The sequence below is a fragment of the Saimiri boliviensis genome, chromosome 14 (genome assembly GCF_048565385.1).
Source record: "Saimiri boliviensis isolate mSaiBol1 chromosome 14, mSaiBol1.pri, whole genome shotgun sequence".
NCBI classification, from domain to species: Eukaryota; Metazoa; Chordata; class Mammalia; order Primates; family Cebidae; genus Saimiri; species Saimiri boliviensis.
The window spans coordinates 34,013,329-34,037,342 of NC_133462.1; the positions used below are offsets into that span (position 1 = coordinate 34,013,329).

Genomic DNA, 24,014 nt, shown 5'->3' on the forward strand with positions numbered 1-24,014 from the left:
TACAAGACCAGCCTGGGCAGCATGGTGAAACCCATCTCTTTAAAAATAAATAAATAGGCCGGGCGCGGTGGCTCAAGCCTGTAATCCCAGCACTTTGGGAGGCTGAGGCGGGTGGATCACGAGGTCGAGAGATCGAGACCATCCTGGTCAACATGGTGAAACCCCATCTCTACTAAAAATACAAAAACTTAGCTGGGCATGGTGGCGCATGCCTGTAATCCCAGCTACTCAGGAGGCTGAGGCAGGAGAATTGCCTGTAAACCCAGGAGGCAGAGGTTGCAGTGAGCTGAGATCGCGCCATTGCACTCCAGCCTGGTAACAAAAAATAATAATAATAAATAAATAAATAAATTGAGGCCGGGTGCAGTGGCTCATGCCTGTAATCCCAGCACTTTGGGAGGCCGAGGCAGGCAGATCACCTGAGGTCAAGCGTTCGAGACCAGCCTGGCCAACATGGTAAAACCCTGTCTCTATTAAAAGTACAAAAATTAGCTATGCCTAGTGGTAGGCGCCTATAATCCCAGCTACTTGGTAGGCTGAGGCAGATGGAGGTTGCAGTGAGCAAGATTGCACCATTGCACTCCAGCCTGGGAGACAGTGAGACTCTGTCTCATACAAACAAAAAAAGACTGAATTAGCTGCACACGTGGTGCTACACACCTGTAGTCCCAGCTACTCAGGAGGCTGAGGTGGAAGGATCACTTGAGCCCTGGAGGTTGAGGCTGCACTGAGCCACGATCACACCATTGCACTCCAGCTGGGGCGGCAGAGTGAGATCCTCTCTCAAAAATGAAAAATAAGGCCGGGCGCGGTGGCTAACGCCTATAATCCCAGCACTTTGGGAGGCCGAGACGGGTGGATCACGAGGTCAAGAGATCGAGACCATCCTGGTCAACATGGTGAAACCCCGTCTCTACTAAAAATACAAAAAAGTAGCTGGGCATGGTGGTGCGTGCCTGTAATCCCAGCTACTCAGGAGGCTGAGGCAGGAGAATTGCCTGAACCCAGGAGGCGGAGGTTGCGGTGAGCCGAGATCGCACCATTGCACTCCAGCCTGGGTAACGAGCGAAACTCCATCTCAAAAAAAGAAATGAGAAATAAAAATAGGAAAACTTTGGCCTTGTTGGGGGCAGATGTGGGAGGATTTGGGGTCACAGTGGTTCTCTTGCTGTCGGTCTTCATTTCAGTAGCCTCCCCTCCCTCTCTCACTGACTGTCTCTCCGTCATTCTTGGGTTTTGTCCTCTTTTTTTTTTTTTTTTTTTTCTTTGAAACAGAATCTCACTCTGTCACCAAGCTGGAGTGCAGTGGCGTGATCTCAGCTCACTGCAGCCTCCACCTCCCAGGTTCAAGCGATTCTCCTGCCTCAGCCTCCCAAGTAGCTGGGATTACAGGCACACGCCACCAAACCCAGCCAACTTTTGTATTTTTAATAGAGATGGAGTTTCACCAGGTTGGCCAGGCTGGTCTTGAACTCCTGACCTCAAGGGATCTGCCTACCTCGGCCTCCCAAAGTGCTGGGATTACAGGCGTGAGCCACCGCGCCCGGCCAGTCTTCGTCTCTTTGTATCTCTCTCCATCTCTCTCTGTCTCTCCGTCTCTTCCATCTCTCCACTTGATCTCCCTCTCACTGGCCCTCCTCGTGTGCGTGAGCGTCACCTCTCTGTCCCCCCCCCCCCCATCTCTCTGTCTCATTTCCTTTCCCATCTTCTATCCCTTGCTCCATCTGGGCCTCTGTGTACATGTGTTTGGGTGGGTCTGTCTGTCTGTATCCTTCACCCTCACCCCTTCATTCCCTCCATCTCTGCCCCGACTCCATCTTGGTCCCCGGTGTCCCCACAGATGCTGAATCTCTTTGTCGCCGTCATCATGGACAATTTTGAGTACCTCACCCGAGACTCCTCCATCCTGGGCCCCCACCACCTGGATGAGTACGTGCGTGTCTGGGCCGAGTATGACCCTGCAGCTTGGTAAGAAACCACCCCGAATCCTCCAGCCACAATACACGCCTCTCCCGGGAACTGGAACACGGGCTAGGTCAGGACCCAGACCCAGGAGCACTGGGCTCCGGGGTTCCCAGCAGGGGTCTCACAGGTTCAGTCGGGAGAGGAGGCGTAAGAATCATCGCCCTTGCATACCCCAGATTAGACACGTGGGTGCCAACGCTGCCCAAACCCTGGACTTTCTGGAAAATGAGGTAGGGCATCAGCCATGATGTGTCCTGAAGAGCCCTCCCCGCCTCCGAGCCTCTCCTGTCTCTCACTGTGAAGTCTCCAGATGGTGAGGACGCATTAGCCAGGCTCCAGGGAGAAAACCAGCAGTGCCTCCGCCTCAGTTCTCCTGCGAGTGTGGGGAGGAGGGCTAGCCCACCCTTGGCAGACAGGATGCACTGCAACATCCGGGTGGCAGAACTCAGCTCCTGCTGGGACCTGTGAACCTTGGCGTGAGAGGTCACACGAGCCAGGGAGGCCACAGAGCCTCGGGGCCCTTGCATCTTTGTGGCCACAAAGGGAGTGGGTGCTCCCATCTGGGTAGACACCAGAGGGGGCCCCCTCTTCACTGACAGGCAGTGGTTTCAGAGGGAGGGTTCCAACTTGTACATGTGTATTGAGTACCCACCTAACAGCAAGCCTTGAAGGGCACTCAGGGATCTGTCCAAATACCTGGGGCCCAGCAGCCACTGACTGAGGATTCCAGTCCAGGCTGGGCTTGGGGCCTGAAGAAGCATTACTGGGGGGCCCCCAGCAGGCTAAGCCCCATCTTCCTCTGGCCTCAGTGCTGGAGAGGAGGCCCCATGAAGAAGGTGGGCAGGAGGTGGTCTTGGCTATTCCCAAAGCGTCAGGTACGTCCTCCAGGAGACCGCGAGGCTGGGGAGAGCCGTGGGTGTGGGGCTTGGCTTTTGGCTGGTTCCTAACTCTTCCTCTTTTGATTTTAGGTCACAGCAGTTGGATGCTGTCCCCGAGTCCTCTATTCCACACGCTTCCCCTCCACTCCCAGTAGTCCTTGTAGATCGTGGAGGAGGCAGATGCAGAGAGCGCCCCGGGGGAGGTGCCCTGCAGTCCAGAACCCCTGGCACGCCCCAATTGAAATCCTCCAGCCCTGGGTCGCCCCAGTGTCTGGAGACTTTCACTTGTCCCGTCTCTCCCACTCCCGCAAGCCAGGGAGACCCCTGCCTCAAGCATCGTGAGCTCGCCGTGTGCCCAGGGAGCCTGTGTGAACCCACTGCCTGCACTAACCCCCTTTCTTCTCCTTTCAGCGGTCGGATTCATTATAAGGATATGTACAGTTTATTGCGAGTAATATCTCCCCCTCTCGGCTTAGGCAAGAAATGTCCTCATAGGGTTGCTTGCAAGGTTTGACTTCCACTAAAACCTGCTAGCATCCATGGAATGAGTGTGGCTTGGGGTTCTTCAATATATATATTTCATATATATATATATATATATATATATCTCTAAAAAACAGAGCCATCTCTCTCTCTTGCATTAAACTAGAAAACTCTCTTAGCCAACAGAATGCAGTCATGTAGACCGATGAAGCATGGAACATACTTCTTCCTTCCCTTCAGCCTTCAGCCATCTTTGCTTGCTCTTAGCTGAAGCTGCCCATCCTGGGGTCTCCACGGCACCCCAAATCAGACACATCCCCTGGGGGATTGTAACTTTGCATTTCTCCCCCCACCATCACCTCCACACTCTCCTCCTCCACCCCTCACCACCCAAAGCCCCAGCCCATCTCCCCTCCCCAACCCCGGCCCCTCCTCCCCACCTAGGCCCCCTCAGAGACCAGCCTCAGCCAAACCAGAGAATGTGACCCAACCTTAGAAATGGCAATGATGGCTGGGTGCAGTGGCTCACGCCTGTAATCCCAGCACTTGGGGAGGCCAAGGCAGGAGGATCACTTGAGCCCAGGAGTTCAAGACCAGCCTGGGTAACATAGCAAGAACTCCCTTCTCTACAAAAAAAAAAAATTAGCTGGGCATGGTGGCAAGTGCCTGTAGTCCCAGCCACTCCAGAGGCTGAGGGAGGAGGATTGCTTGAGCCCAGGAAGTGGAGGCTGCAGTGAGCTATGATCACACCACTGCACTCCAACCTAGGCGACAGGGGGAAACCCTGTCTCTTTTAAAAAAAAAAAAAAAAAAAGGCAGTGAACAAAAGCATGGCTGTGTGTCTTCCAAAGTGAGAATCCCCCTTCCCACATCCCTCCAGAACTATAGCTCAGAGCCCAAGCTGAATCTGACTTTTCTCTTTTCTCTCTCTCCCTGCTCCCGAGCAGTGAAGTAATCTTTTTTTAATGACCTTTTCTTCCATTTTTTCCTCTTCTTTTCCATTGATTTGAAATACCTATTTTGTCATCCTCTGCATCTTTCTCTGTCTATTTTTTCGGCTCGCGTGGATTTCTTTTTTCTTTCTTCTGTTCCTCCCCACCCCTGTTCCTTTGGTTCTCTGTTCCCATTCCCGTTTTGTTTTTGTTTTTGTTTTCGGTGCTGCCAGGGGCCGCATGCCTTACCTGGACATGTATCAGATGCTGAGACACATGTCTCCGCCCCTGGGTCTGGGGAAGAAGTGCCCGGCCAGAGTGGCTTACAAGGTAGACTACCCTTGCCGACCACCGACGTCCAGGCGCTGGGTTGTTTTTTTTTTTTTTTTTTCCCTTTTTTTTTTTTTTTTTTAGTGCTGACCAGAAACACCCAGCCGACTCTCTTTTTCCAGCGTTTCTCTTCTTGTTTTTGATTCTTTTTTTTTCTTTTCTCGAGTGAACTGATCATGCCCATCCCTCGATTCCAAGCAGCACACTGTGTCCGTCCTTTCTGATGAGTGTCTTCGTGTTCTGAGACTCCATTATGGCCGACACGCCGGGGGGAGGGGGAGGGGAGCGCCCAGGTCCCCTTGCACCTGGTCTCCCAGGTACCAAATTGGAAACAAACACGCTTCTTCAGGGAGTCAACACCCACGCCTCCCACTTCTGCCCCCCATGCCCAGGCCGGGACAGGCGCCTTGCAGAGAGGGGCTTAAGCCCCCGAGAGCAGGCAAGGTCCCGGGCCCATCTTTCACGCCTCGAGCCCCCAGCTTCCCCAGCCCCGCGCACACCTGAAGCTGATCTCTGACCTAGGGCCTTGGGGGATTAGAGACCTTCCGAGGAGCACCAAGAACCTCTCTTCCCCTCTCTTCCCTCCCATGGAGTTTTGTCCCCAGTCCCCATCCCTAATCTGCCCAAGACACCCCAACATGCCTCTCCATTGTTCCAGAGTGGGCAGGCGGCCGCAGCTGGACCCCTGGACGGTGGCACACTGATGCAGGCCATGCACGCTGCCTTGGCGGGGCCTGGGGCGGGCAGGCACCATGGCCGACGGGGGGTGGTGCATGCTGGCTGAGAAAACGAGTGTCCTGCCGCCAAGCGGCTGGGCCGGGCCACCCCTCTAGATCCCCGTCCTGGAATCTCCCTTGGCACCCAAGGACAGATGCTCTGTTTCCTCCACTCATCCACGAGAAGTTCCGGGATGACCTTTAAAGATTCTCCCCACTCAAAAAATACTACCCTATCAACCTGTTCTCCCGTCCACCCTGATCTTCCCTGCGTCCCATCCATCAGTGCTATCTGTACCCGCCCGGTGTCGCCACCTCCCCGCAAGCTCCTTTCCTTCCTTCCTCTGTGCCCCACTCCTCACCTGACCTGTATGTCTCCCCTCACTTCTCAGTCAAAGCCGGGGACAAGGAGCCTCTCCCCGCACCTGTCGCTCCCCTCCCCAGTTTTCCTCAAGTCACTTCTCTGTCTGTGTAGTTGAATGTGTGTGCACGTGCAGGAGAGGGAGGAAGAGCCCTTCCCCTCCTCGTCCTGGTGCAGGCCCACCATGGGTCCATCAGACAGCTCGGTGCAAATTTGAAAAAGGCTCCCTTTCTACAAAACATGTCCGTTGGAAAATTGTTGCAGTCCACCAACGTGGCGAGAACAAGACGCTTGTCTGCTCTTAGCTGGGAAGCTGTTGTATTTAAGGCACAAATTGGAGGCGAAGCATCGAGGCTCATGCCTATAATCCCAGTGTTTTTGGGAGGCTGAGATGGGAGGATCACTTGAGCCAAGTTCGAGACTAGCCTGGGCAACATCGCAAGACCCCCATCTCTATGAAAAGAAAAGAAATATTTTAATCAATAAGTTCATATATCTGCCATTTCCGAGATGGGAGCACCTTGTGCAGTGCACAGCCTGCACAACTGTGCACAGAGGCTCAGTCGGTGTTTCTCTGTTTCCCAGCTCCTTCCCCACCCTGCCCCAATGTCTCCTCAAGTGTCCTGCTCTGAGCTTACCATTCCTCTCCCCATCTCTAGCTCTGTGTTTCCTGCCCATGTGTGTCCGAATCCCCACCCAACTCGACCTCACCCCCCTTCTCTGTGCCACACCAGCCCAGCATCCTCTCCCATGCCACCCAGCACGGTGGACAGAACCCCTGCCTGGGACATGAGGAATCTTTTCTTCCCTGGGCCACAGGAATGCCCCTCATCCCCTCCCCCTGCCATTGCACAGAGAGCCAAGATCCGGACAAGTCCCTGAGATACACTTCCCACGGAGCTATGAATGAGTCTCGAGATTCCGTCTGCATGCGCCCCGTCTGTGCTGCTCTGTGTCACAGCCTCGCTGCATGCCTGCGAGGGGCCTGCCCCGTCAGTGGGGGGCTGCCTGCCTGCTGCTTCTCAGAGGAATGATGTGGTCTGTGCCCATCTGGTCTGTCCTGGTCTGGGCCAAGCCAGGAGGTGGGGGTGGGGAGCCGGCGGAGCCCCCACCCTCGGCTGTGGTCCTGGCCCCCTCAGCCTTGGCTGTTGCACGTGCTGCTCAAATCCAGCTTGTGCTCTTTTTCTTTGGGATCAGACCAAAACGGGGCCGTCCAGAAGAACTCTGGGGCGGAACGAGGCAGGGAAGGATTGAGGCCAGCTCTGGAAATACCAGCTCTCAGGTCAAGCACATAGGGGGAGAAAGGGGAGGGCAGGGGACCAGAAGTGTAGGAGAGCCCTTGTCCCCTCCCTACAGACCACCAAGAGAAATTGAGTACTGGGACAGGTAACCTACGTAGGGAACGCCTCCGCCGCTGCCCGCCTTCAGAGTTCTTCCTGGGACTCCCTGGGTAGGGGTGGGCATGGCTCACGGGAGACCCAGGAGGGATGCCCAGGAATGACTGCCCTCACCTTGGGTTTTCTGTAGAGGCTTCTGCGGATGGACCTGCCCGTGGCAGATGACAACACCGTCCACTTCAATTCCACCCTCATGGCTCTGATCCGCACAGCCCTGGACATCAAGATCGCCAAGGGTAAGGAAGGGACGGGGCCGGCACCGAAAGGGGGACAGGGTGGAGCCGGGGGTTCCCCTCCCTGCCCCAAACTAGAGGAGCTGCTGACACCGCCCTCTTCATTCACTCTTCCCCTCATTCGTTCTACAGGGTTTTTGGTTTGGGGGGCTTTTTTTGAGACAGAGTCTTGGGCAGTGAAGTGTCATGATCGCAACTCACTGCAGCCTTGACCTCCCAGGCTCACGCAATCCTTCCACCTCAGCCTCCCCAGTAGCTGGGACTATAGGCACTCACCACCACACTCCGCTATATATATATATATATATATATATATTTTTTTTTTTTTTTGGGTGACAGTTTCCCTCTGTCACCCACACTGGAGTGCAGTGGCACGATCTCAGCTCATTGTAACCGCCACCTCCCGATTCTCCTGCCTCAGCCTCCCAATAGCTGAGATTATAGGCATACACCATAACGCCTGGCTAATTTTTTATATTTTGGGTAGAGACGGGGTTTCACCATGTTGGCCAGGCTGGTCTTGAACTCTTGACCTCAAGAGATCCACCCACCTCGGCCTCCCAAAGTGCTGGGATTACAGGCGTGACCCACTGGGCCCAGCCTAATTGTTTTTTTTTGAGATGGAGTCTCGCTCTGTAGCCCAGGCTGGAGTGCAGTGGTACCATCTCAGCTCACTGCAAACTCTGCCTCGCGGGCGGGTCTGGGTTCAAGCAGTTCTCCTACCTCAGCCTCCCAAGTAGCTAGGATTACAGGCACAAGCCACCATGCCCAGCTAATTTTTGTATTTTTTAGTAGAGACGGGGTTTCACCATGTTGGCCAGTCTGGTCTTGAACTCCTGACCGTGTGATCCGCCTGCCTCGGCCTCCCAAACTGCTGGGATTACAGGCGTGAGCAACCACAACTGGTCTATTTTATTTTTTTAATAGAAATGGGGTGGCCGGGCGCAGTGGCTCAAGCCTGTAATCCCAGCACTTTGGGAGGCCGAGGCGGGTGGATCACAAGGTCAAGAGATCGAGACCATCCTGGTCAACATAGTGAAACCCCGTCTCTACTAAAAATACAGAAAATTAGCTGGGCATGGTGGCGCGTGCCTGTAATCCCAGCTACTCGGGAGGCTGAGGCAGGAGAATTGCCTGAGCCCAGTAGGCGGAGGTTGCGGTGAGCTGAGATCGCGCCATTGCACTCCAGCCTGGGTAACAAGAGCGAAACTCCGTCTCAAAAAAAAAGAAAAAAAAAAAAAAAAAATAGAGATGGGGTTTCGTCAGGTTGCCCAGGCTGGTCTCAAGTTCCCGGGCTGAAACAGTCCTCCCGCCTCGGCCTCCCCAAGTGCTGGTTTTACAGGCATGAGCCACCACAGCTGGCCCATTTGGCAGATACCTAGTGCAACCCAACGTACCAGGTACCAGTCTAAGCTTGCGGGACCCAGCAGCTTACACTTTAGGTGGACGGGGCGGCCTCCGCTGAGGAAGTGGAGCAGTGAGTCTCGTGGGTCCCTGGCGAGAAAGCGCTCCAGGCAGGAGGACTGGCAGAGGCCCTGACGTAGGGGTGAACACGGGACACCCAGGGCACTGAGCTGACTCACGCTCTGAGTGAGGGTGCGCCACACAGGTTCAGAGCAGAAGAGGAACCTGACCCCACTCACATTTGAACAGCTTCCCTCTGGCCACAGTGGGGATGTGAGACCAGAAGGCCAGCGTGGGGGTTGCTGATATCATCCCGGTGGAGACAGGGTGGCAGCTTAGATCTAGCGACTCGGCCAAGCATGGTGGCTCACGCCTGTAATCTCAGCAGTTTGGGAGGCCGAGGTGGGTGGATCACTTGAGGTCAGGATCACCAGCCTGGCCAACATGGTAAAACCCCGTCTCTATTTAAAGAATGTAAAATTTAGCCAGACATCGTGGTGTGCGCCTGTAGTCCCAGCTACTCGGGAGGCTGAGGCAGGAGAATCACTTGAACCTGGGAAGCGAAGGTTACAGTGAGCGGAGATCGCACCACTGCACTCCAGCCTGGGTGTCGAAGTGAGACTCCCTCTCAAAAGAAAAAAACAAAAGATCTAGGGGGTGGGGTATAGAGCATTCAGGCACTGGATAGCACGTAAGGGTCAGCCAGCAGGATGAGTGACGGTGGAATGTGGGGTGGTGGGGAAAGACACCCCCAGGGTTGGGCCTGAGCTCTGGGAGCACAGAGCAGCCAGATCCTGAGTCAGGGGAGAGGTGGGAGGGGCAGGTTGGGCATCAAGGGCAGGCGTGGCTGTTGGCTGTGGCACGTGGAGATGGGGAGCAGGCAGGGGCTCCGGGCCGAGCTGGGGCCATAAAGCAATCAGGCATCAGATGCTGACAGAGTAAGCCAGGAGACTGTATAAGCTCAGAGTAATTGGAGGGATCCGTGGCCAGGCATGGGGGCCCAGGTGAGAGGCTCGCTTGAGGCAGGGCGTTGGGGGCCACAGTGAGCTCTGATAGTGGACACATAGTGAGACTCCATCTCTACAAAAAATTTAAAAGTTGGCCAGGTGCGGTGGCTCACGCCTGTAATCCCAGCACTTTGGGAGGCTGAGGCAGGAGGATCACTTAAGGTCAGGAGTTCAAGACCAGCCTGGCCATCACAGAGCGACCTGTCTCTGCAGAAAACTGTAAAATTAGCCAGGTATAGTGATGTGTGCCTGCACTCCCAGCTGCTTGGAGGGCTGGAGTGGGAGGATCACGGGGGACCATGAGGTCAAGGCTGCAGCGAGCTATATGATGACCACAGATGTAGCGGCTTAAGACACACCCATTTCTCAGGTCACAGTCCTGTAGGTCAGACATCCACGAAGCTAGATAGCGCGCTCTGCTGAGGGTCTCTCAAGGCTGAAATCAAGGTGTTGGCCAAGCTGGGCTCCTCTCTGGAGAATCTGGGGGAGAATCTGCTTCCAAGTTCATGTCCTTACGGCTGGTAGAACTGAGGTCTTGTTTGATCACTGGCTTTTAGCTGTTTGCTCCTGGGGATGCGTGCAGTCCTCATGTGCTCCCATTCTCTCCGACTTCCCCATCTGCCACCAGGCCCAAAGAATATTATGCTTAGGCTGGGCGCGGTGGCTCACGCCTGTAATCCCAACACTTTGGGAGGCCGAGGCGGGTGGATCACAAGGTCAAGAGATCGAGACTGTCCTGGTCAACATGGTGAAACCCCGTCTCTATTAAAAATACAAAAAATTAGCTGGGCATGGTGGCGCGTGCCTGTAATCCCAGCTACTCAGGAGGCTGAGGCAGGAGAATTGCCTGAACCCAGGAGGCGGAGGTTGCGGTGAGCCGAGATCGCGCCATTGCACTCCAGCCTGGGTAACAAGAGCGAAACTCCGTCTCAAAAAAAAAAAAAAAAAAAAGAATATTATGCTTTACAAAGGCTGACCTGATTGGGGCAGGCCTACCCCAAAAATCTCTGTATTTTGAGGTCGGCTGACTTGATTTTTTTTTTTTTTTTTTTCTTGAGACAGAGTTTCACTTTTGTTGCTGAGGCTGAAGTACAACGGTGTGATCTCGGCTCACTGCAGCCTCCGCCTCCCAGACTCAAGCAAATCTCCTGCCTCGGCCTCCTGAGTAGCTAGGATTACAGGTGTCCGCCACTATGCCCAGCTAGGTTTTCTGTGTGTGTATTTTTAGTAGAGATGGGGTTTCACCATGTTGGCCAGACTGGTCTCGAACTCCTGACCTCAGGTGATCCACCAGCTTTGGCCTCCCAAAGTCCCGGGATTACAGCCATGAGCCACCTCACCGGTATTTAATTATATCTGCAAAGTCCCTTCATAGCCTGGGCAGTGGTCCCTAGATTAGTGTTTGATCGAATAACTAGAATCTTGGTGGACAGGCAGCTTTTGAATTCTGCCTACCACAGTTCCTTCATCTGCAAAATGGGTCTGACAATGCCCCCACTCGTATGTAATGCCATGAAAAGTCAGCTGCTGTGGCACCCTGTGGATCTGTGTTCAGGGGTCCCAAAACCACCCACAGGTTCAGTGATTCCCTAGAAGTCAAAACTGAGAAAAGTTTTTATACTCACAGTTACAGTTTATTACAGTCAAAGAATACAGATTAAAATCTGTAAAGGGCTGGGCACAGTGGCCCACGCCTATAATCCCAGTACTTTAAGAGGGCCAGGCAGGCGGATCACGTGAGGTCACGAGTTCCAGACCAGCCTGACCAACATGGTGAAACCTCATCTCTACTAAAAATGCAAAAATTAGAGGGGCGTGGTGACAGGCTCCTATAATTCCAGCTACTTGGAAGGCTGAGGTAGGAGAATCGCTTGAACCCAGGAGGCGGAGGTTGCAGTGAGCTGAGATTCTGCCCCTGTATTCCAGGATGGACAGAGTAAGACTCTATCCCCCGGGCCGGGCGCGGTGGCTCAAGCCTGTAATCCCAGCACTTTGGGAGGCCGAGGCGGGTGGATCACAAGGTCGAGAGATCGAGACCAACCTGGTCAACATGGTGAAACCCCGTCTCTACTAAAAAAAAAAATACAAAAAATTAGCTGGGCATGGTGGCGCGTGCCTATAATCCCAGCTACTCAGGAGGCTGAGGCAGGAGAATTGCCTGAACCCAGGAGGCGGAGGTTGCGGTGAGCCGAGATCGTGCCATTGCACTCCAGCCTGGGTAACAAGAGCGAAACTCCGTCTCAAAAAAAAAAAAAAAAAAAAAAAAAGACTCTATCCCCCACCTCCCCCCAAAAAAAAAATCTCCAAAGGGCCAGAAGTGGTGGCTCACGCTGTAATCTCAGCACTTTGGGAGGGTGAGGTGGGCAGGTCACTTGATGTCACAAGTTTGAGACTAGCCTGGTCAACGTGACGAAACCCCATCTCTACTAAAAATACAAAAATTAGGTGGGTGTGGTGGCAGGTACCTGTAATCCCAGCTACTTGGGAGGCTGAGGTCAGGGAATTGATTGAACCCAGGAGGCTGAGGCTGCAGTGAGCTGAGACCACACCATTGCACTCCAGCCTGGGCAATAAGAGCAAAACTCCATCTCAAAAAAAAAACAAAAAAAGAGACAGAGAATTAGCCCAGCGTGGTGGCACACACCTGTAGTCCTAGCTACTCGAGAGGCTGAGGCACAAGACTCCCTTGAACCCAGGAGACAGAGGCTACATTAAGCCGAGGTTGCAACACTGCACTCCAGCCTGGGCGACAGAGCAAGACTCTGATTCACACAAACAAAAATCTGCCAGGTGCAGTAACTCATGCCTGTAAACCCAGCGCTTTGGGAGGCCAAGGTGGGTGGATCACCTGAGTTTGGGAGTTCAAGACCAGCCTGACCAACATGGAGAAACCCTGTCTCTTCTAAAAATACAAAATTAGCGGGGCATGGTGGCACATGCCTGTAATCCCAGGCACTCAGGAGGCTGAGGCAGGAGAATCGCTTGAATCCGGGAGGAGGCTGCAGTGAGCCAAGATCGCGCCACTGCCCTCCAGCCTGGGCAACAAGAGCGAAATTCCACCTCAAAAAACATAATCCATGGTCCAAGGCCACGTCCATGGCAGTGGAGACTTGAGAAAGGGGGAGAAAACCTCCTCTGGGCTACGCACAGTGGCTCTCATGTGTAATTCCAACACTCTGGGAGGCTGAGGTGGGAGGATCGCTTGAGCTCAGGAGGTCGAGACTGCAGTGAGCTATGATTGCGCCACTGCACTCCAGCCTAAGCGATAGAGCAAAACCCGGTCTCAAAAAATAAAACCAAAACCACCTCTGTTGCAGATGCTCCAGGGCATCCCAGCCTTGTCCCAAGGCTGCATGCACGTGAGCACCAAACCACCAGGTGATAGCCGGGCATGGTGGTGCGTGCCTGTAGTCCCAGCTACTCAGGAGGGTGAAGCAGGAGAATCTCTGGAACGCTCAGAAGGCGGAGGTTGCAGTGAGTCGAGATTGCATCACTGCTGCACTCCAGCCTGGGAACAGAGTGAGAATCTGTCTAAAAAAGCAACAGTAACAACCAGGTAAGACAAGCAAGTACTCTTGCTGTCATCTCCTTTATTTTTTTGAGACGGAGTTTTGCTCTTGCTGCCCAGGCTGGAGTGCAGTGGCACGATCTCGGCTCACCGCAACCTCCGCCTCCCAGGTTGAAGCGATTCTCCTGCCTCAGACTCCCGAATAGCTGGGATTACAGGCACGCACCACCACGCCTGGCTAATTTTGTATTTTTAGTAGAGACGAGATTTTACCTCGCTGGTCAGGCTGGTCTCGAGCTCCCAACCTCAGGTGATCCCCCCACCTCGGCCTCCCAAAGTGCTGGGATTACAGGTATAAGCCACCACACCTGGCCTGTCTCCATTTCACAGATGGAGAAACTGAGGCACCAAGTGGTAGAAACACCTAAGTCATGCAGTCGATAGCTGGGTGCCAAGACTGGGCCCCGGGTCAGCCTGCTGTTGTCCGTGCTGGGCTGTCTCCCACGCAACTGCTCCATGGTCCTGGCCCTGCTGAGAAGCGGAGTCCAGATGTCATTCTACCAGTGCTGCCAGGGCCACCTCTGGGCCAGGCTGTGGGGCAGTTGGAGACCCTGTGGGGACCAGAAAGATTGGAGTCCCGGGGCCAGGCATGCTGGCTCACCCCTGTAATCCCAGCACTTTGGGAGGCTGAGGCAGGCAGATCACAAGGTCAGGAGATCAAGACCATCCCGGCTAACGTGGTGAAACCCCCATCTCTACTAAAAATACAAAAACTTAGCCAGGCATGGTGGCACTCACCTGTAGGCCCAGCTACTCGGGAGGCTGAGGCAGGAGAATCGCTTGAACCCAGAAGGTGGAGGTTGCAGTGAGCTGAGATGGAGCCACTGCACTCCAGCCTGGGCTACAGAGCAAGACTCCGTCTCAAAAAAAAAAAGAAAAAGATCTCAGGAGCCATTGGCTTTGCAGCTGACCCAGAGTCCGGCTAGCACCCAGGCAGGCAGTCAGGGTCTGTCTGCACCCCATTGCAGGAGGAGCCGACAAACAGCAGATGGACGCCGAGCTGCGGAAGGAGATGATGGCGATTTGGCCCAACCTGTCCCAGAAGACACTGGACCTGCTGGTCACCCCTCACAAGTGTAAGAGCCAAGCCCCGCCCTGGGGTCCCATCCACCTGGACGCACGGAGAGGGAGGGAAGGAGGAGGTCCGAGCAGAGTGTGGGCCCGGGCTGGTGCTCATGGAGGCAGGATGAGGGCCCCACGGAGACCTGCCCATGGTGAGCTGGCCCTGTGTGTGCCCCCAGCCACGGACCTGACGGTGGGGAAGATCTATGCAGCCATGATGATCATGGAGTATTACCGCCAGAGCAAGGCCAAGAAGCTGCAGGCCATGCGTGAGGAGCAGGTGCGTTATTCGTCACCCTGAGGAAACCCGGGCTGGGGACAGTGGCTTGCATGTCACCATGGGAACCAACTGGTGGCTGAGCCCAAGGGGAGGGTGGCTGAGCCCCAGGGCAGCTCACACCTGTAATCCCAGTGCTTTGAGAGGCCGGGGAGCGGCAGGATCGCTTGAGGCCAGGAGTTCAAGATCAGCCTGGGCAGCACAGTAAGCGTCCCCCTCTAGACTAAAAACTTAGCCAGGCATGGTGGTGCATACCTGTAGTCCCAGCTATTTGGGAGGCCAAGACAGGAGGATCACTTGAGGCCAGGAGTGGGAGAACAGCCTGGACAACATAGAAAGACCCCCGTTTCTACAAAAAAAAAAAAAAATTAACTGCATGTGGCGGCATGCACTTGTGGTCCCAGCTACTTGGGAGGCTGAAGCAGGAGAATCACTTGATCCTGGGAGGTGGAGGCTGCAGCAAGCCGAGACCATGCCACTGCACTCCAGCCCGGGCAACAGAGCAAAACCCTGTCTTGGGGGGAAAAAAAAAAAAAAAAAGGTTCTTACCAAGGACACATAATGTGGATTCATTCAGCTGCTCCACCAACACTTATTTGAGTACCTACTGTATGCAGGGTGCTGTTCTTGGCCCTTGGGGGTGCAGCCGTGGCAGAACAGGCCAGAATCCCTGCCTTCAGGGAGCAGATGTTCCAAGTGGGGAAGATGCCAACAGTAACAAATGACTGAATCATGTAGCATCCAGCAAAGAGGAAGAAGTGTCAGGGGAAAAGTGGAGAAGAATCCAGGAGACAGGCGTGCCCAGGAGAGGAGGGGACGCAATGGGAAATGGGTAGTCGGGGAGCCTCCCTGAGAAGGGGACCTGTGAGCAAAGGCTTGAAAGAAAAGGGGAGAGGTGGTGAGCTAAGCAACACCTGGAAGGGTGTTCAGGCAGAGGGAATAGCCAGTGCAAAGGTTCTGAGGCTGGACTGTGCCTGGGTTGTTTGGGGAGCAGCAAAGAGGCCATTGTGGCAGAAGAGAGCAGGGAGGAGATGAGGGCAAGGAGGTGACAGGGCAGATCCTTCAGGGCCATGGGAGGTGCAGGAAGGACTCTGGCTTTTACCCCACGTGAGTGGGAGCCATGGAAGGTTCTAAGCAGAGGAGGGATCTGACTTGCCTTGGTGCTCACAGGCGCCCTCTGGTGGCTCTGGTGGGAGAAACAGTGGGGTTGAAGGTAGGAGCAGGAGAAGGCACCAGCAGTGGTCCAGCAGATGAGGGGCGGGACCAGGTTGGGGCTGTGACTTGGGTGGAGGGGGGAGAAGTGGCCCAGTTCTGGGTGGAATTGGCAGGAAGGGTCTAGGTGGATGAGACCTGAGTGCTGTGTGTGTGTCCGTATTGAGGATGTCACAATGCCTTCTGGGTAGCTCTGTCCGACCACACTGCCCTTGTTCAAACTGCCCTCTGCCCCCTTCCCCAGGACCGGACACCCCTCATGTTCCAGCGCATGGAGCCCCCATCCCCAACGCAGGAGGGGGGGCCCGGCCAGAACGCCCTCCCCTCTACCCAGCTGGACCCAGAAGGAGCCCTGTGAGTGTCGCCCCTGCCAGGGAGGTGGAGCATGGGGGTACCACGGTCCCCAGGTTCTGGAAGCCACCCAAGCACCCACACTACCCCAGCCTCTGTCCCCCACGCAGGATGGCTCACGAAAGCGGCCTCAAGGAAAGCCCATCCTGGGTGACCCAGCGTGCCCAGGAAATGTTCCAGAAGACAGGCACGTGGAGCCCGGAGCGAGGCCCCCCGACCGACATGCCCAACAGCCAGCCTAACTCTCAGGTGCCTCTGTCCCCCGATTCCCCAACAGCTCCCGGGCCTGGGCGGTTCAGGAGGGAGGGGTCCCAGCCCACACCCACCCCTGCAGCTCCCTCCCTCTGCAGACACCAGGGATCGGGGGGTCAGGCCCCAGGGCTCATCCAGCTTTGCCATCTACCCCGCAGTCCGTGGAGATGCGAGCAATGGGCAGAGATGGCTACTCGGACAGCGAGCACTACCTCCCCATGGAAGGCCAGGGCCGGGCCGCCTCCATGCCCCGCCTCCCTGCAGAGAACCAGGTGAGGGCTTTCACCCCTGCCCTGGGGCTGGGCAGGGCCGGACCCCCCACAGGCAGCCCAGCACATCCCTTCTCTGCCAGACTGAGGCCTGGGTAGGGACGCCTGTGGCCTCTGAAGCAGTCTGCAGGCCCCACCCCCTGGCCACACCTGGAGCACCCACAGACCCTCCTCCCTCACAGAGGAGAGAGGGAAGGGCTCCCCCAGGGCAGAGGGCAGTGGTCACTGCAAAATGGTCTCTGGCTGCCCTGGTTGGAGGTTGCAGACGGGAGATTTGTGGGTGCGGCGAGGTTCGTCAGGGCCAGGTGAGACCTGGCATGATCAGCCCAACACACACACACATTACACACGTGCATGTACACATGGGCATATACATGCTGCACGTGTAACATACATGCACACGTGTCTGCGTATGGGAACTTGGCAGCTCCTAGAATGCAGTAGCAGAGTCTGAAATGGGTGTAGCAACAGCTGGGTTTGCATTTCCTGTCTGGTCTCCGTGGGAGCCACTGGGAACGGAGGGATGGGGTTGTGTGCTTGATGTGTGTCCGTGTGTGGCTGCTACACTCAGCTGCCAGGCCCACCTGCAGGTGATCCCGTTGGCCCGGGTTCATGGGACAGAGAGCCCCAAGGCATGGCTGGCTGCCCACCTGACGTGTGGCAAGGGACCATGCACGCAGCCCAACGTTGGAGGAGAACAGGGCGTGGCTGTAAGAGCCTGCCCCTGGCGTGTGTTCTATGTGGCTGTGGCAAGCTTTCCGTGTGCTGTGCCGTGGCATCTGTGCGGGGCAAGGCTGTGCTGTGCCTGGCTGGACCAGGGTCGCCCGAGGCCCGGCCTCTGGCTGCTGGGAACCTAGGTTGGGGAGCACCCAGCATGCATGCCGCTGCCCCTCAGGACGGAGCTGCTGGGCCCCAGGAGGGGGTTGGGACAAGCCTAGCTGACGAGCACCACGTGGAAGCTTTGAGCATCAGCTGGAGTCCGGGGCTGGGGTGTGCATCGCATGGGGCAGAGCCCAGGGCCAGGGGCTCGTGGCCGCACCGTCCCACCTGTTGGTCCCGTGCCTCTGCCATCTGTCTGTCTGCATCTCCTGTCTGTCTCCTCTGTACCCATGGAAATGGAGGACACCAGCCCCAGGGGCCTGGGACACCTAACCACCAGGACTTTAACTTTTCTTTTCCTCCTGCCTTCTCCCTCCAATTTCTCCTAATGCCAGTGCCACCCACCTCCCTGGCTTCTCTCCCTGCACCACCACCTCACTCTCCCTCTTGCCTTTTATATTTATTTTCTTCTTTCTGTTTTTTCTGTGTGCACCATCCCATGGGGCTGTGACAGAGGAGGAGGGGCCGGCCACGTGGGAATAACCTCAGTGTATGTACCGCGCCCACCCAGCACCAGCAGGGCTCCGGTCCCCTCTTCCTCCCCACCCCCCCTCCAGAGAGTCCCGTCATCTCACCGTCCCCGGACCCTACCCTTTCTTTGCCGATCGCACCCTTTCCCCCCATGGAGTCCCATCCTCATGTGTGGTGTCCTGTGTGTGCCCCCCATGCGCCCTGGTGGGGTGGGGACATCCCCATCCTCACTCCTACCCCCTTCTCTTCAGGGCCCCCCACACTGGGGGACACCGGCTCTCCAAGAGCCTGGCCCACCCTGCACCTCTTTCTAGGGGGCTTCTTCCCCTGACACCATCACCGCCCCCTGGTCCTGCGCCCCTACCCGGAGCAGGGCTACCAGTGCTCAGCTGGGCTGGACCCTGGGAGGTGGGCGTCTGCCACATCTCCCTCCCTTCACTCCTCTGCCTGCTGCAGAGAATCCTCTGTATCAGGGCTTGCCCCAGGGGTGCAGCACCAGGAAAAGAGTGGACTCCCCAGAGCCTCGGGTGCCTGGGCACCCACCGCCCCACCCAGAGCTCCCTAGTTTGGGCCTGGCCAGAAGGCCTGAGGAGACTTGGGGGGCAGTGAGCATAGCCCCATTAGCCGGGAGGACGAGGAGCTGCCATGCCGGGCGCCTGGTCCTGAGCCCATAGGTCAGCCAGCCACAGGAGAGCAGGCTGGGCAGGGGTGAGGGTGGGCGGGGCAGGGGTGAGGGTGGCGCGGACCAGGGCTCCCAGGTTTGCACCCTGGATGTGGAGAGGGCTTCCCTCTGGCCAACCTGAGCCTGCCCAAACCCTGGCTGGGCCCCAGGACTGGAGGGTGAGGATCAGATCTTTCTGGTCAGAACCCAGGATGGGCCCAGAAGGAGCAGCCCTGTCTCTGAGGGACAGAGGCGTCCTCAGTCCCACCCTCAGAGGCCTGGCCAAACTCAGGGCCCAGATTCATCAGGGGGAGCCAAGGCCCCACAGCACCCCCAGACCCCAGCCCCAGGATGGTCACACCCCAGTCACCAAAGGCCACCGCCAGCCTGCCTCAATGGGGCGGGGCAAGGACTGGGACCACTTGGTGCCAGCTGCTGACCTCAGCCCACCGGCCTGTCCCCCTCCAGACCATCTCAGACACCAGCCCCATGAAGCGCTCAGCCTCCGTGCTGGGTCCCAAGGCCCGGCGCCTGGACGACTATTCGCTGGAGCGGGTCCCGCCTGAGGAGAACCAGCGGCACCACCAGCGGCGCCGCGACCGCGGCCACCGTGCCTCCGAGCGCTCCCTGGGCCGCTACACCGACGCAGACACAGGTGGGCAGCACTGCAGGGCTCAGGGACCAGGGGAACAGAGGGCAGGAGAGAGGAGAAGGCAGGGCAGGGGACACTGAGGAAGAAGGGAGAAGAAAGGGAGATGCCTCCATGGAGAGGGGACAGATGGGGCCAGGTGGCGGCTGCAGGGGCTTGGGGGCTGGGACCCCACCACGCACTGACCTGCCTCAGTCCAGGGGATCTCTAGGGCCCCCACACCCCCAGGTGGCCTTCTCTGTGCACATCTGCCCCAGCCCTCCTTCATGACCATCTGCCTGTCTCGCCCGGCCCAGGCTTGGGGACAGACCTGAGCATGACCACCCAATCGGGGGACCTGCCATCTAAGGAGCGGGACCAGGAGCGGGGCCGGCCCAAGGATCGGAAGCATCGACACCACCACCACCATCACCACCACCCGCCACCCGACAAGGACCGCTATACCCAGGAGCGGCCGGACCATGGCCGGGCGCGGGCCCGGGACCAGCGTTGGTCCCGCTCGCCCAGCGAGGGCCGAGAGCACATGACGCACCGGCAGGTGGGTGCGACGCAGTGATCGCAGGCTGGGCTCACGGGCCAGGAGGCGGGGAGGAGAGAAGGGGACCCCCATCCGACGGCCACCCCGGGCCAAGGTCCCCAATCCCGGCTGTGACCACCTCCCCTCCTATCCCTAAGCCACGGGGGTGCCCGGCAGACATGGCTCCCCGCCCCCTCCCTGCCGCCCGCAGCTGCTTCCTCCTCGGTTGTGGATCACATTTGAGTTCTGGGCGCCGCCCGACCCTTCGCTTTCCTTTAACCCAGCTTCCCTTTTTGTTTCGATTATGATTTCTGTCCTCTGGACGCCTGTGAGTAATTTTTGAAACTTCTGCTATTTTTAACCCCGAAACTTACAAAACTCCATTTCTCATTTCTCTTTTCACTTTGTTGTGTTGGTTTTCGACTCCTCCCCTCCCTCTTTGTCTCACTCTCCTCCTCCCCTCCCTCCTCCCTGTGGCTGTTGCTTTTTTCCATTCAAATGTCCTGTGTCCCCCTCTCCTCCCCCTCCCTCCCCATCCTGTGTCTCCTTTGATTTTGTTGTATCTTTTTTTTTGATTTCCTTTGTTTCAATTTTCGTGTAGGGCAGTAGTTCCGTAAGTGGAAGCCCAGCCCCCTCAACATCTGGTACCAGCACTCCGCGGCGGGGCCGCCGCCAGCTCCCCCAGACCCCTTCCACCCCCCGGCCACACGTGTCCTATTCCCCTGTGATCCGTAAGGCCGGCGGCTCCGGGCCCCCGCAGCAGCAGCAGGCGGTGGCCAGGCCGGGCCGGGCAGCCACCAGCGGCCCTCGGAGGTACCCAGGCCCCGCGGCCGAGCCTCTGGCCGGAGATCGGCCGCCCACGGGGGGCCACAGCAGCGGCCGCTCGCCCAGGATGGAGCGGCGGGTCCCGGGCCCGGCCCGGAGCGAGTCTCCCAGGGCCTGTCGCCATGGCGGGGCCCGGTGGCCGGCATCCGGCCCGCACGTGTCCGAGGGGCCCCCGGGTCCCCGGCACCACGGCTACTACAGAGGCTCCGACTACGACGAGGCCGACGGCCCGGGCAGCGGGGGCGGCGAGGAGGCCATGGCCGGGGCCTACGACGCGCCACCCCCCGCACGACACGCGTCCTCGGGCGCCACGGGGCGCTCGCCCAGGACTCCCCGGGCCTCGGGCCCGGCCTGCGCCTCGCCTTCCCGGCACCGGCGACTCCCCAACGGCTACTACCCGGCGCATGGACTGGCCAGGCCCCGCGGGCCAGGCTCCAGGAAGGGCCTGCACGAACCCTACAGCGAGAGCGACGACGATTGGTGCTAAGCCCGGGCGAGGTGGCGCCCGCCCGGCCCCCCACGCACCCCACGCACCCCCCCCACCCGAGGAGCCGCGCAGAGGCCGCGGGGGGCCCAGCACAGAGGGCCCGGGAGAGGCCCAGCCGGGAGACCCCAGACGCTGGAGAGGCCAGGGCTGGGCCACAAGGGTGTCCCGCAGAGACCCTCAGCCAGAAGAGACCCTCCTGGGCAGCCACGGCGCCCCCCAGCCAGCCCCGATCTCCCCCACCCACGACAGGGGCTCTCGGGTGGGAGGCAGGGGGCAGACAAACCATACAGCCAAGGGATTCGAATTAACTCAGCCATTTTTGGAGAACTTTGGGGAATACGGAAAAAAACAAACAAAAAACAAAAAAAAACAAAAAAAAAACACAAAACATTTTTAAAAGAAAAAATGGGGAGAAAAAATAGCTTCTATTGATGAGTTTTATCATCTCAATTGAATCTTTCCTTTCCCTGATGAAGAGAGCTGGTGGCCGAGTGCGGCAAAGAAGCCGGAAGGAACCGGAACCCCAGCGCCCCACACCCACCACCAGACACACCCACATCCACACACGTTCTCAGACACACAGGAGTGCTTGCCGGTCATACCAAACCCTACTATTACTGCCTGCAGAAATCAATTTAAAAAATAAACAATTTTAAAAGACAGCAAAATTAATGATTGAGAAAAGAGGCATTTTCTTCTGACATTTGGTCCTGCTTGAAATAACAAAAGAAGAAGAAAAAAAACCACCACCACCACCACCACCACCACCACCACTTCCTTTGCTTCTTTTGTCCTTTTTTTCCTAACTTGTTTGAAAACCGTGGGCTTGGGACTGTGAATTATTGCATGACATTCAAAAAGAAAAAAAAAAAATAAAAAAAGTTGAGTCAAAGGGCTTTTGGATGGGAGTGGTCTTTATCCCTTTGCCAAGTACTGCCTGGGAGGGTCTCTCTTGGGGCATCATACAAGGAGGGACTTTGTTAGCTCCTAGAAAGAGGCCGGGTGTGGTGACACAGGCCTGTAATCCCAGCACTTTGCGAGGCCAAGGCCGATGGATCACTTGAGGTCAGGAGTTCGAAACCAGCCTGGCCAACATGGCAAAACTCTGCCTCTACTAAAAATACAAAAAAAATTAGCGGGGCGTGGTTGCACACACCTGTAATCCCAGCTACGATGGAGGCCGAGGCACAAGAATCACCTAAGACCAAGAGGTGGTGGTTACAATAAGCCAAGACCCCACCACTGCACTCCAGCCTGGGTGACAGTGAGATTGTCTCAGAAAAAAAAGCCCAGCATGGTGGCTCACGCCTGTAATCCCAGCACTTAGCCTGGCCAACATGGTGAAACCCCATCTCTACTAAAAATACAAAAATTAGCCAGGCGTGGTGGTGGGAGCCCGTAATCCCAGCTGCTCAGGAGGCTGAGAAAGGAAAATTGTGTGAACCCAGGAAACGGACAGGAAGCGGAGGCTGCAGTGAGTCAACACCACACCATTGCACTCCACCCTGGACGAGAAGAACAAAACTCCATCTCAAAAAAAAAAAAAAAAAAGAAAAGAAAAAGTGGTGAAGGCTAAGGACACTGCAGCTCTCTATCCCTGGCTGTTTGCCACGTCTGAGCAATTGTCACAGTGACAGAGAGAGCCATGCAAGCTTCTCCTGTCACGGGGCTCAGTGGAGGGAGCTGGCTGTGTTGTTAGCTCAGGAAAGCAAAAATCAAAGATCCTATCCAGGACCTTGGAAGCTGTCCTCGCTGGGCTGCAGGGCAGGGCACCCCTCACTCCATGCCCAGGTTCCAACTTCTCCCAGAGCTTAGGTCCGACCTAAAAGCGGCCATCGTGGGCCAGGTGCGGTGGCTCACACCTGTAATCCCAGCACTTTGGGTGGCCGAGGCGGGCGGATCACGAGGTCGTGAGATCAAGACCATCCTGGCCAACATGGTAAAACCCTGTTGCTACTGAAAATAGAAAAATTAGCCAGGCATGGTTGGCGGATGCCTGTAGTCCCAGCTACTCAGGAGGCTGCGGCAGGAGAATCGCTTGATCCCAGGAGGTCAAGGTTGCAGTGAGCCAAGATTGCGCCACTGCACTTCAGCCTGGTGACAGAGCGAGACTCCATCTCACAGAAAAAAAAAAAAAAAAAAAAAAAAAAATATATATATATATATATATATATATATATATATATATACACACACACAAATTAGCCAGGCGTGGTGGCACACACCTGTAATCCCAGCTACTCAGGAGGCCAAGGCAGGAGACTAGCTTGAACCCAGGAGGCAGAGGTTACAGTGAGCCCAGATCGCACCACTGTACTCCAGCCTGGGCAACAGAGCAAGACTCCATCTCAAATAATATTAATAATTTGGCTTGTGGACCCCCAGAAGGGTTTCAGCCATCCCCAGAGTCCCAGACCCCTTTGAGAGCTTCTGTTCTCTGAATAGTACCTGACCAATAGCAAGCTATTATTGACTATCACCATCACTACTGTAGCATCAAGGCAGACATTTCGGAGAGGTCTCGTTCCCGACAACAGGCCTGCATGAGCTTACCTCGGGCAAGAAGTCTGCAGACTCCAGATGGCAAGACAGATAGAAGTCCTTCTAAAATAATGGTAAGCCAAGTGTGGTGGCACCCACCTGTATTCACAGCTGTTCAGGAGGCTGAGGCAGGAGGATCACTTGAGCCCAGGTGGTGGAGACCAGCTATGATCACAGCTGTGGACAGCCACTGCACTGCAGCCTGGGTGATGCAGAAAGATCTCATCTCTAAAAATAACCAAAAGTAAAAATAAATAAAATATTATGACATCTAGGAGAAGATCAGT

The 24,014-nt window shown here is 56.4% G+C and overlaps 1 protein-coding gene across 11 annotated transcripts in view; it reads left to right on the top strand.

Annotated features, from left to right (window-relative positions):
• The window catches only part of CACNA1A (calcium voltage-gated channel subunit alpha1 A), a 416,980-nt gene extending 395,715 nt beyond the window's left edge, over positions 1-21,265 (top strand). For 5 of the 11 annotated variants that reach the window (XM_074384539.1, XM_074384542.1, XM_074384540.1 and 2 more), the window contains 12 exons: positions 1,841-1,968; positions 2,934-3,351; positions 7,193-7,298; positions 14,243-14,350; positions 14,516-14,616; positions 16,070-16,179; positions 16,287-16,425; positions 16,587-16,700; positions 18,031-18,066; positions 19,177-19,363; positions 19,654-19,895; positions 20,476-21,265. In XM_074384539.1, the coding sequence (XP_074240640.1) occupies positions 1,841-1,968; positions 2,934-3,351; positions 7,193-7,298; positions 14,243-14,350; positions 14,516-14,616; positions 16,070-16,179; positions 16,287-16,425; positions 16,587-16,700; positions 18,031-18,066; positions 19,177-19,363; positions 19,654-19,895; positions 20,476-21,186 (2,400 nt within the window). In that variant the 3' untranslated portion in view covers positions 21,187-21,265. Of the gene's footprint in view, positions 1-1,840; positions 1,969-2,933; positions 3,352-4,491; positions 4,589-7,192; positions 7,299-14,242; positions 14,351-14,515; positions 14,617-16,069; positions 16,180-16,286; positions 16,426-16,586; positions 16,701-18,030; positions 18,067-19,176; positions 19,364-19,653; positions 19,896-20,475 lie in introns of all 11 variants that reach the window. The other 6 variants (XM_074384543.1, XM_074384545.1, XM_074384550.1 and 3 more) reach the window with 6 other exon arrangements.
• Positions 21,266-24,014: the final 2,749 nt, after the last annotated feature.